This window comes from Dasypus novemcinctus, chromosome 3 (assembly GCF_030445035.2).
Source record: "Dasypus novemcinctus isolate mDasNov1 chromosome 3, mDasNov1.1.hap2, whole genome shotgun sequence".
Taxonomy (NCBI): Eukaryota; Metazoa; Chordata; class Mammalia; order Cingulata; family Dasypodidae; genus Dasypus; species Dasypus novemcinctus.
The window spans coordinates 113,373,192-113,384,805 of record NC_080675.1 but is presented as its reverse complement, the minus strand read 5'-3'; the positions used below and the strand labels follow the sequence as shown (position 1 = coordinate 113,384,805).

General features: G+C 50.9%; 1 protein-coding gene across 1 annotated transcript in view; it reads left to right on the top strand.

The window, feature by feature from the left end:
• The first annotated feature begins 9,245 nt into the window (after positions 1-9,245).
• PLA2G4E (phospholipase A2 group IVE) overlaps positions 9,246-11,614 on the top strand; it is a 38,185-nt gene continuing 35,816 nt past the window's right edge. Inside the window, exon 1 of the mRNA XM_058293993.2 lies at positions 9,246-9,338. Coding sequence (XP_058149976.1) covers positions 9,246-9,338 — 93 coding nt within the window. The remainder of the gene's footprint in view (positions 9,339-11,614) is intronic.

The window sequence follows — 11,614 nt, the reverse complement described above, 5'->3', positions numbered from 1 at the left end:
CCAACTCAATCAGGTTGGAGACCGTGAAAATGTTCTCACTGGCGTGACCAGTGAGTAAGAGTAAACTCAGTGTCTGAAAGGTTCCTGACAGTCACTGTGTAAGTGAGTCTGGAGGAAGCAAATGAAATCTGTCACCTAGTTGAAACCAGAAACAGTTTTTACAGCAGCTTTGAGAGAATAAGAAATTTTGAGCTGTGGACACAAGTGCTTTGATAATGCAAAGCACTGAGCTGGCCCTTCTTAGACAGAAAATATTTATGAGCCAGATCCATAGACAGCACAAAGACTATCATTATTGTCTGGGTTGGGGTAAGTTCCTTTCTTGTCAGATTTATGTTCATTTTGTATCTTGTCTACATGAAAGAGAGTGACATCTAGTTCGTTGGCCAGAAGTTCTGCAATTTCCCTACATTTTAACTACAGTGGTTGCTTTTTAGAAATTTTTCCCATAATCCAGCAACTATATTTGTTTTCTTTTATGTTGTGAACATTATGTTAACTCCTTATATTTTTGTTTTAGGAAATTGAATTTCATAGATCTATCAATGAACATAGGAGCATACATAGAAAGAGGCTTTTAAAAACCTAATGCAGAATCTTCAGATCCAGGACAGTCGCTTTCCACGTGGAATGTGCATCTCCTGAGAGGCAGAGTGTGTAGTGGTTAAGCCAGAAGCGCTGGGGCCGGACGGACTCGCAGCTCAGCTCTGCCACTTACCAGCATGATCCTGAGCAAGTTATTTATCCTCTCTCTGTCTCTATTCTTCTTCTTTAAAATGAGATGGTAATAGCATTTACTTCGCAGGTAAACTAAAGCCTTAGAATAGTCCCTGTCATTTGGTCAGCGTTCAGCAAATGTTAGCTGCTTCATTCTTGTTGGAATCTGTGTAAAATTCCGGAGTCTGAATGTCCGTAACTTGACTAAGGAGCAATAGGTGTTTCCAGTTGGTGAACAAGGTAAGCAACAGCCCAGCCCTGAAGAGGGTCATGGTCTGGCAGAAAGAGGCAAAAAAAGAGTAAATAAACAAGATAATTCAAGATATAATCATTAAATTAAACCAATAATCGTAGTGACCGGATGTGGGAGGAAGGGCGCCCGGCTTGCCACAGTAGCAAACGGTGCGGCAAGAAGTGATACCACCTCTGCCCACTGGGCCTAGATAAGGTGACCATGCCTGACTAGGCCTTTGCTGCTAGCGGCTGGCCGGCGCTGCCCTCCCCCTTTCTATCTCCCACCTAGCCCAACATCCGGCCAGCTCTCACTCCCCCTTTCCCCTCCCCTATTCCAAACCTCTCAGCTAGCCCTCCCTATATCTTACTCCTCCCTCTACCCAACCCTATATAACCAAGTGTACTTCCGTAATAAAGCAGACCTGTTCTTGCGCTCAAGCGGTCTCCGTGGTTTTTCCCCAACCACGCGTCCCCCACGCCTGGAGAACCGGTGCTCCCTCTTGGGGCACCCCCCGCCGGTGGTTTGGCAGGAGCAAGCCCCCCCGACTCTTGGGCCCGAGCGAGGACGAGACCCTCACGCTCAGCCACAACCGGAAGCTGGAGGTCAGGTGAAAGGCACATGCATTTTGGAGGGTGGCAAGGGGGAGGGCTCTTGGAGGCAAGACGTTTGAGCAGAGCCACTATGGATGAGAAAGAGCCAGCTACACAGAGTGAGGGTCAAGGACCCCAGGCAAGGGAGCGGCAAGTGCAAAATCCTCGAAGTGGGAGAGAACTTGTATGTTCAGAGCACCCAAGAGCCAGTGTAGCTGGAACGTGCATGTGATAGAATTAGAGCGAGCATGAGGAGCCAGACAACATAGGAGCTTTCAGGGCAACGGCAAGAAGTAAGAGCAACAAGAAGCCATGGAAGGGTTTGACTCAGGGCAGTTATATAAGATAGCTTATATTTTTAGAAGTTTCCCTCCTGCTATTCTGTAGAGAATGGCTGATAGGAAGGCCAAAGTGGAAGTAGGGAGATAGTTAGGCTACTACAGTAGTTGAGATGAGATAAAATAATGGTTCGGATTAGAGCAGTGGCAATGAAGCTAGGAAAAAGGTGGAGGGAAAAAAATTTTAACCTCAGTTGCAGAGGTTTGAGTCCCTGCAAGGCCCCTCTATCGCTTTTTTTTTTTAATTAATTAATTTTCAAGAAACTTTAGATTACATAAATGTTACATAAAAAATATAAGGGATTCCCATATGCCTCACTCCCTACGCCTTCCCCACTTCCCCACTTTAACAACATTCTTCATTAGTGTGATGTATTTATTACAATTGATGAACACATGTTGAAGCATTACCACTAACTGTGGATTATAATTTACATTATAGTTGACACTCTGTCCTGCACAATTTTGTAAGTTATGACAAAATATATGATAGCCTGTATCTGTCATTGCAACATCATTCAGGACGACTCCAATGTCCCCAAAATGCCTTATATTACACCTATTTTTCCCTCTCCCTCCCCTCGGAACTTTCAGTGGCCACTGCCTCCAGGTCAGTGATAAAAGTTTTCCATTGTGAGAATAACAGTAAGTCTATAGAGAAGTCTACTTTAGTCTATTGTCCCCAATCTTGAGAATTTGGGGATGGTGATGCCCACTCTGCCTCTAATTGAGAGGGGACTTAGATCTCATGGGGCAGATGAATGGAACTGTCTTGCTTGCAGTTACAGATTCTCTCTGTTCCTTGGGATGAGCGATGTTCATCATCACCTTGTTAGTTGTCCTGGGTGAGTCCAGTGAACTCCAGAGTAGGTGTTGCAGCTCTGCGGAGATTCAGGGCCCAACTGGCACGTGGGAGGACCAAAGATTTAAGTCTCTTGGAAACACCTATCAAGTATAGTACTAACTATAGGTTCAAATAGAAAGGGCAGAACAGCCATGTGTAGGGAAACCACAAATGAGTCTAACTCTGTCACAATGGGGAGCATAAATTCCAAGCTAAGGCCCACTGGCAGGATGCCAAACTCTTAAGCTGTCTATAGTCTCTAGATGCCTCTAGAGCCCTTAGGAGCCCCACTATTTGAAGCAATATTTACTATGGCAGTCAGCGAGAGCCTGTTAAAATATACGTAAGTGTAACCTCTGGAATGACTCCCGACTCGCTTTGAAATCTCTTGGCCATAAGAACTCACTTGTATTTACCATTTCCCCCTTACGGTCAAGGTGTTTCCAGGTGCATGACTAGCTGGCACTTGTTAATAGTCCCTTGGTGCCAGGGAGGCTGATCTCCAGGAGTCATGTCCCACACCAGGGGGAAGATCGAGCATTTATATGCCGAGTTTAGCTTAGATAGAAGCCACACTTGAGCAACAAGGAGGGCCTCGGGAGGTAACTCTTAGGTGACATATAATACTAGGCTAAGTTTCAATTTCAAAAGAAAAGGTCCGTAAGTACAATCATCAATATCAAGGACTCAGCACAATGGTCCATTCCCCTTCACTAGGCCCCACCCCTGTACTTGGGTGATTCTTGCTATCCCATTAGAGAATGTACAGGGCTCCCCATCTATTGCTTTCTTGATTGCTGTCTCCCTCTATCCACATATACAGTCTTCATTTCCTCCCTGCAGAAAGGTAACTATTTTATTGTGGGCAATATGTATTTTATTTGAATAGGTTACAATAACTGTATTTGAATTTATGTAAATTTATTATTATATAAATGTCATTGTGTGTCTTACTTTTTTTCAATAAATACTGTTTTTCTGGTCCTTTTACGTCCTACATGTACATCTAATTTGTTGCTTTGAACAATGGTATAATACCATTGTTCCTCTCATTTCCTGCCCACAGTCTTAGTGATGGACACACAGTTTGCTTACAAATTTGTGATGCCACAAATGATATGGAGAGAGTGCCCTCACACACCTCATCCTTTCACGGACTTCTGAGAGAGTTTCCCTGGGATACGTACCCAAACCAGAACTGCTGCATGAGCATTCGTGCTTTAGCGTCTGAGTAGTGCCAGTGTGTCCTCAACAGCTACGTCAGGGCCCCTTCCACCACGGAGCCTGATGGGGCCTCTAGTCCCACAAACCCACCCACAATTGGCATGACCCAACGTTTTCATTGTTTTTAATTGAATGGGTGTAGGGAAATTCATTGTTATTTAAGTGAGCATTTCTCTGATCACCAAGGATTTTGTGTATCTCTTCAAATGCCTATTAACTTTTTGGATTTCCCCTCTTATACATTGCCAGTTCATATCTTTGGTTCATTTTATATTGGCATGGCCATCGTCTTTTGTATTTACTAGATATTAACACGTATTTGATTTGCAAATATCTTCTGCCACTCTGTCAGCTATCTATTAACTTTTTTTTTTGTATCTCCTCCCTCTCTTAGATGGTTCTCTCGACTGTCTCCTCATTGTTTGCTTGCCTTCTCCAGGGGCACCAGGAACTGAACCCGGGACCCGCCACATGGGAGGCGAGTGCCCAACGGCCTGCAGGCCACAGCGTCTGCTGGCTTGTGGCATCTGCTCATTTAAGCGTCTGCTTGTTGCAGCAGATTTGGCATCTAGCTCATTGCGGCAGGTGCAGTGTCTGTTTATCTTCTTTCGGAGGCACCTTGTCCCAAACCGAGGACCTCAGATGTGGTGGGCAGGCGTCTGATTGGTTGAGCCACATTTGCTTTCCCTATCTATTAACTTTTTCTGCTACATTTTTTGTGGATGGAAATCCTTAATTTTGTGTAATCAAATTTATAAATTTTGCCTTATGGTTTGTGTTTTTTAAATGTCATTTAAGAAATCCTCCCCTGCCCCCAGATCACATATATATTCTCCTACGTTGTCTTCTATTAACTGTATAGTTTTCTCTTTTATGTGTTAATCTTTAATCGATCTCTAGGCTACCATTTTATATGGTGTCAAGTGGGAATGCTGTCTTAACTTACTTCACATAGTCACTTTCACCCACACTGTCTATTAAATAGTTTGTTCTTTTCCTACTGATCTATGGTATCAATTTTTTTTTTTTTTTTTTTTTTTGAGGTATCAGGGACCAGGGATTAAAGCCAGAACCTCGTATGTGGGAAGCCAGCAGTCAACCACTGAGCCACATCAGCTTCCCTAAGTTGGTTTTTTCATTTGTTTTTGCTTCTTTGTTTTTATTTTTTCAGGAGGCACCGAGAAACAAACCTGGGACCTCCCATGTAGAAAGTGGATGCTCAACCGCTTGAGCCACACCTGCTCCCAATTTTATCATCTATGTAGTTCCTTAACATCAGGGGTCTGTCCTGGCCCCTCTCTTTTGTTCTTTTGGCCTGCACCAGCACCACACGGTATTCATACAGCTTTACGCTTTAAGTATCTGGTAGAGCAAGAGCCCCCTCATTAGCATTATTTTATAAAGGCAATTTTAGTATCTCTGGCTATTTATTAAAAGTAGGAAATTTGGATTATGTTTTGGAGGTAGAACTGTGTGTGTGTCTATGGTGACTTTTGCATTACTGGAGTTTTAATTTCTATGTATTCAAATCTGGCAATATTTCCCTATATCCTTCTAGGTTTTGTGCTTGGTTTAGTAACCCCAATATCACCCCAATATCATACAAATTTTTCTTTAAGATGCATTTTTTATTTATTTCTCTCCCCTTCCCCGCCCCCCCTCCCCAGTTGTCTGCTGTCTGTGTCCATTTGCTGTGTGTTCTTCTGTGTCCGCTTCTATCCTTATCAGCAGCACTGGGAATCTGTGTCTCTTTTTGTTGCGTCATCTTGCTGCGTCAGCTCTCCATGTGTGTGGTGCCACCCCTGGGCAGGCTACACTTTTTTCATGCTAGGTGGCTCTCCTTATGGGGTGCAGTCCTTGCACATGGGGCTCCTCTATGGCATTCCTTGCGCGCATCAGCACTGCGTATGGGCCAACTCATCACATGGGTCAGGAGGCCCTGGGTTTGAACCTTGGACCTCCCATGTGGTAGGCTCTATCCGTCGAGCCAAATCCACTTCCCATAAATATTTTTTGATATCTTACTTTAAATCTCCTATTGTTGTATTTAATGTTCACATATTTAACCTGCCTGGAATTTACTTTTGTATAGTTATGAAGTTGGTATCTAACTTTATTTTATTCCAAGTGATAAGCCAATTTTTTCAACAATGAATAGTTCATCCTTTCACCACTGCTCTGAAATACTTCTTTTTTCATGTACTAAAATTCCATACATCCATCAGGCTGTTTCTGGGCTTTTCTTTGTTTACAGAAGGTATTGGAATCCCGAGTTTGCTGGCAAAGAATAGAAAAGCATTAAATGAGTTTGAGCAGGAGGACGGGGGTTAGAAGGGGACAGTTCCAAATCCCAAAGGGCAGCTGTGTGGGGGGTGAATCTGTGAGCAGCAGAAGGGCTGACAGACAAAACTGTTGACGGAGGGGTGGGAAGGAAGGGACAGGCACCTGAGGCATCTTGGAAGAGGAAAGGTGAGGATTTCAACATTCCTGGGTTCCCAGGGGAACAGTGTGAGCTGTGCCAATGAGAGGGATGTAAATTTCAAAGTTAGGTTACCAGAGGCCAAAGGGATGCTGGTGAGAAGCGGGCTGTGGTTGCCCCAACTAGAGTCTATTGATAGCCTTGGGACACGACCGGAGACAGAGGCCTTGGAGGAAGCAGCCGTATGGCTGAGGCAGAGTAGATCGGGAGTCTCCGAGGAGATCCTGGGGCTCCCTGCCCTTACGGTAGATGGGAGTGCTGGGCTGGAAAGGACCTGAATCCCTTCATCTCTTTGCAGAGACAGCTGCAGAACTTCCACATAGAAGAATCTGTGAGAGAAAGAGGAGCTGGGGGACTTGCCTTGGAGCTGCAGTTGTGTACGAAGAACACTGTTTTAGCTTAAATCAGGTGTTCATCTGGAGTGATTTTGCAGACAAGTCGATGGAGACTGTAAGAGGGGGCTCAGACTCCCCTCACTGTCGTAGGGACATTGCCTGTTTGCCTCGCTCTCCTGACTCAACTTCCAGCCCGTTTCCCACCTTCCAGAAGGGTCTTCCGTTCCCCTCCTGCCACACTCAGAGTCCACGGGACAATCTAACCGTCAACCCAGTCCCCTCACTAGATTATAGATTCCTTGCTGTTTCCCTCTAGGCCCCTCCCCGAGCAGCCAACACAGGTGGTGGTCCAGAAAGGCTTGCTGGAAGACTGGTCCATCCAGTTTGCTTTCGCACCGGCTCCCACCGCGGGTCGGGGGCCCTGTGGGGGGGGGGCATTTTCCACCCCATCTCCCACTGGCCTCCATTCAGTTTGGTTTCATTCAAATAAAAGGAGTAGGTTGAAGCCCTGCTCTGGAGAGCTTTAGAGTCCATGAGGAAATGCAAGGAATTTTCCGTGCACTGCCTGAAACGGACGGGGCGGGGTGGGGAGGGGGAGGCTGGGCTCCTTCCGTGAGAAGAAAGCCAGGTACCAGGCCTGGAGGACTTCCCTGAGGATTTGACTTGCCCTGGGTCTATTTCACGTGGCAGGGGGATGGGGGGAGGGGAAGGTCTGAGAGGTGAAGAGCCAGGTGGGGTCCTCCGTGGAAGGTCCCCTGGGCCCCTGGGCAGCCCACGCCCCCTCCCTCTCTCAGGAAGCATGATGCCGTGGGCAGGGTGGCTCTGCTCCTGCTGCTCTGGCTTCCACCTCTCCCTTCATTGCCTATTTCCCTGCCCTATCCTGGATGGTTCCCTCCTCACCTCTGAATTGATTTACTGGGCCCTCATCTATCTCGCTAGATTCATTTTCCCGAAAGCCACCCCTTGCCCAATTTCTACCACCCCTGTACTCCACCCTCTACCCCTTATAGCTCATTCCATACAACTTACTCTTCAGACGTGATGCCACTTGCTGTTCCCTGAGCACACGCACCTTTCCTGCCTCCCTGCCCTTCCTCAAACTGTTCCTTCCTCCTAGGATGCCTTTCCTTCCCATCATTGGCTGGTGAAATCTTGTCTATCCTCCAACACCTAATTCAGATGCCACCTCTTCCACGAAGCCTTCTCAGATTGACTTTGCCTCCCCAGCTGGCATCCGTTTTCCATCTTTTCAGCTGCCTAGTCAGTTATTAGCTGAATGACAGAGGTCCATAAACCAATTACACACGTGAAGGGTTTTATTGGTCTTTCTAGGATATCCCCTACTATCACAGGAAGATGCAGAGCTCTGAGTCTCTGAGGAGTTGGATGCATGGCTCTCCCCCCAGCTGGACTGTTAGCAGCTCCAAGACTGGATTTCCTCTTTTAGTAGCATGTCTACAGTAGGTGCTTACTGAGTATGTGAACTAAATTGAATTTGTGGAGCTTGGGTGCTAAATCTGTGTCCTTGGCAATGGGGTAGATGGTAGAGAAGAAGGCCAGCTGGGAGGAGACCAAGTGAAGGGGGCAGTGCTCTGGGGGGGGGGGGGGGGCGTAGGACATCCGCCCCCCCTCCCCGCCCACGTGAAGGGAGCGCACAGGTGCCGTCAACGGGCTTCCATCCCTGCATGCAGACCAAGTCAGCCCTGCCTCCGGATCCCATCCTGTGGGCCAGAAAAGCCGGTTGTGGCACCCGGGGCAATAGCTCAGGCAGGAAACTCCCAGCGCACCCAGCTGGGCAGCCGAGGGGCGTGGGGCAGCGTCTGTCAGGCCCCCCCGAGTGGGCCCGCGGCCTGTCCAGAGATAGGGATCGGCTGGGCGGGGCCGGGCATCCTCCTAGTTGCCCCAAGACCAGGCAGGGGCCGGGCCCACCTTCCGCTTGGCCACCCAGGACGGAGGGTCCAGGCAGTGGCTCTTGACCCTCTCTGAGCCAAGGATTCGGGCCACTTTCTTGACTTTCTTTAGCCTCTTCCTCTGGGGGCCCCGAAGATGCTCCCTGCCTTCCAGGAGGCCCCTGCCCCCAGCTCCTGGGACACCTTGCCCGGGAACTGACGTGGACTTGGGAGGGAGGGCCCCATTCCCAGAGGGCCACCTCTGAGCTGGAAGCCCTCTACACTGCAGAAAGGGGGCTTCCCAAACCACGGCCGGGCTAATCAGAAGGGCCTGAGCTTCCGGCATCCACTGCTTGCCACCCCCTGGGCCCCTGGTGGGCCCGGCTGCTCTGACCCTGGGGGCTGCAGTCCACTGCTGCCAACACCACGAGCTGAAGAGCTGAGAGATCTACGCACGGGCGCCCCTATCTGTCACCTTAATCACTTCGCAGAGGATCCCAGCCCCTGCCAAGAGACAGCCAGCGGGGCGGAGCACCGCGTTCTGAGTCAGAACATAAATTCCTGCCCCTGCCACCCAGCTGGAGAGCTGCCGCGATGCTCCAGAAGCAGATACCCGCCTGGGTCGCCCCCAACCCACCAGACCCACGCGGGGCAGAAGACAGGCCCCCGACCCGCTGTGCCTCAGAGGTGAGGGAGCAGTGCTGGGGGCGGGGCGGGGAGGTGTGCGCCTGCAGGTGAGGGCAGGAGACGCCTGGAGGTGAGGGCCGGAGACGGTGCCAGGAGGGCTGGCGGGCCCTGCACGCTCCAGAGACGTGGGGTGCCTCAGCCTGGGGAGCCGCTCCCTCGCCCCTAGAGGGGCAGTGGGGCCAGGGTTCCTGGTCGGATGGCCCCGCTGAGGGACCCACAGGCTGACGAGGCACCGATGAGTAACTCAGGGCCATCCTGGGGTCAGGCCGGCACCCAGGGGTAGAAAATGCTCAGCACTGCCCTGGGAGGGTCCACGGTTATCCACGATTACCCTGCCCTAGTGGCAGGTGGGTATTTCCCCTTGGGTGTCCTCGGCTCCCGTGCCGTGCGAGTGTGTGGTACGGGTGTGGTGGGGACGGGTAACATTACCCACCTGCCACCGTCAGCCGAGGAACGACTCGCCTGGCTTTGTGGTCAGGGCTCCTGGGTCCATTCAATTCCTCATGACCTCACAGGGAGACCCCAATGGTCTAGACCAACTCTGCCTCAGTTTTCCCATCTAGGTAAGAGTGCGACGGCCTCAGTGTTCCAATTTGCTGTCAGGGGATTGTTAGCTAGCTCCTCCAGGCCAGCGACCGCTTTCTCATTAGGCTCCAGGCCGCGGTCACTCAGGGCCTGGAGATTGTCCCTTTGGGCTGGGGGACAGACACCCCTGTTCTGTCTCTAAGGACTCCAAGGTGGGGTGTGCGGCGGGGCCTGGGGGGAGCACTGCTCCTGCCTCTCTGGTCTGGCTGAGCCTGCAGGAACCGGGGCTGCGAAAGCCTGTACCGCGGGAACGTGGAGCCGACATGCGGGGGTCTCAAGCAGGGGAGAGACGAGGGCAGAGCGGGGTTCCAGGAGCCCCTCCACAAGCCGGGCCTGGCCCTCTCAGGCCCAGGAGGACCCCTGGGAGTCAGACATCCCACCCCAATGATGTCCTTTTAGGGAGGGCCCCGCGTCCTGGCAGGTATTGCCAGGCTGGCCTAAGCTCTGACCGGGGTGTTGCAAGGAGCTAGTGGCTACACCCAGCTCTCCAGGGAGGAGGAGGTGGCCGCACCAGCCAGGCCTGCCCCCAGAAGTCCTGGGCAGGGGCATTCCCGCCAGGCTCCCTGAGAGCTGGCTGCCCCTCTCCAGGCACCCACACCAGGGGGGATGGTTTGGCTAGGGGATGTGTGGCCGGAGGATGGGCAGCAGACCCCCCACTTCCGAAATGTGGTTGTCAGACCCTCCTCACCCCCACAGAGCCTGACCTTGGGGGCCCATCTGTGACCAAACGTTCTACCCACTGATTTATGGTGACAAGTAGACTCTTGGGGTCAAGGAAAGTCCCTGAATTGGGAGCTGAGGGTTTTCCTTCCATCTCTGCTATCAGCCAGTCTAGCGCATGGTGCTTAACCAGTTTTGTTCATTCCTGGTGGGACCGCCGGGCGCGGTGCCAAGTGCCGCCTCTGGAGTCAGGCAGACCTGCACCTGAGGCCTGGCTCTGCCACTTCAGGCCTGTGGCGTCCTGGAGGAGATGGAATCTCTGTAAAGCAGGGATAATGATACCTTCCTTGGAGGGTGGTTGGAGGGTAGATAAGAGCTCCTGTAATGTACCAAGCACAGAGTCAGTGTCTGGCGCGCAAGAGGAGGCTGATAAACCTTGGCCCCCACCCTACCCTCAAAGGTCCTATCTATAAAATTGGGGGATGGCAGGAGGCGGCACTGTATTTCATAGCAGCCAATCCGAAGATTCTAGGGCAGCGCCTTCTCCATCCTAGCTGACGAGGTACCCCTGTCCTAAGTAGGGGAAAAGTGGAGACTAAGCTGGGAGAGGGAGCTGGAGTCAACAGAGCCTTCCTCCTGGGAATATGGAGAGTTCAGGAGGTTGTCCTGGCAAAAGCAACCCCAGGGACCAAAGCCCGGCAGGAGCACAGTGGCTGCATGGCCTGCACCCTGAGCCCTGGGCCTCTCGTGGCAGAAAACTGCGATCCAGACTGTCGTCCCAGGACCGTGCTGGTCATTAAGTATCCGAATATGCTTTGTGCCGTTGGCCAACAGTTTCTGCCCTGAGCTCCAAGCCCCTGAGTGCTCCTGCGTCCTGACCCCAGGATGCTCCTGACGCCCCCACAAACCACTGGCTAAAAGATGGACTCCGGTGCTGCCGCCCAGCAGTCCTGCACCAGCCTTGCCTGTTGTTAAGTACTTTGCCATCCACTCCAATACCCAGCCCCAACCAGGGCATCCTCTTCCAGGGT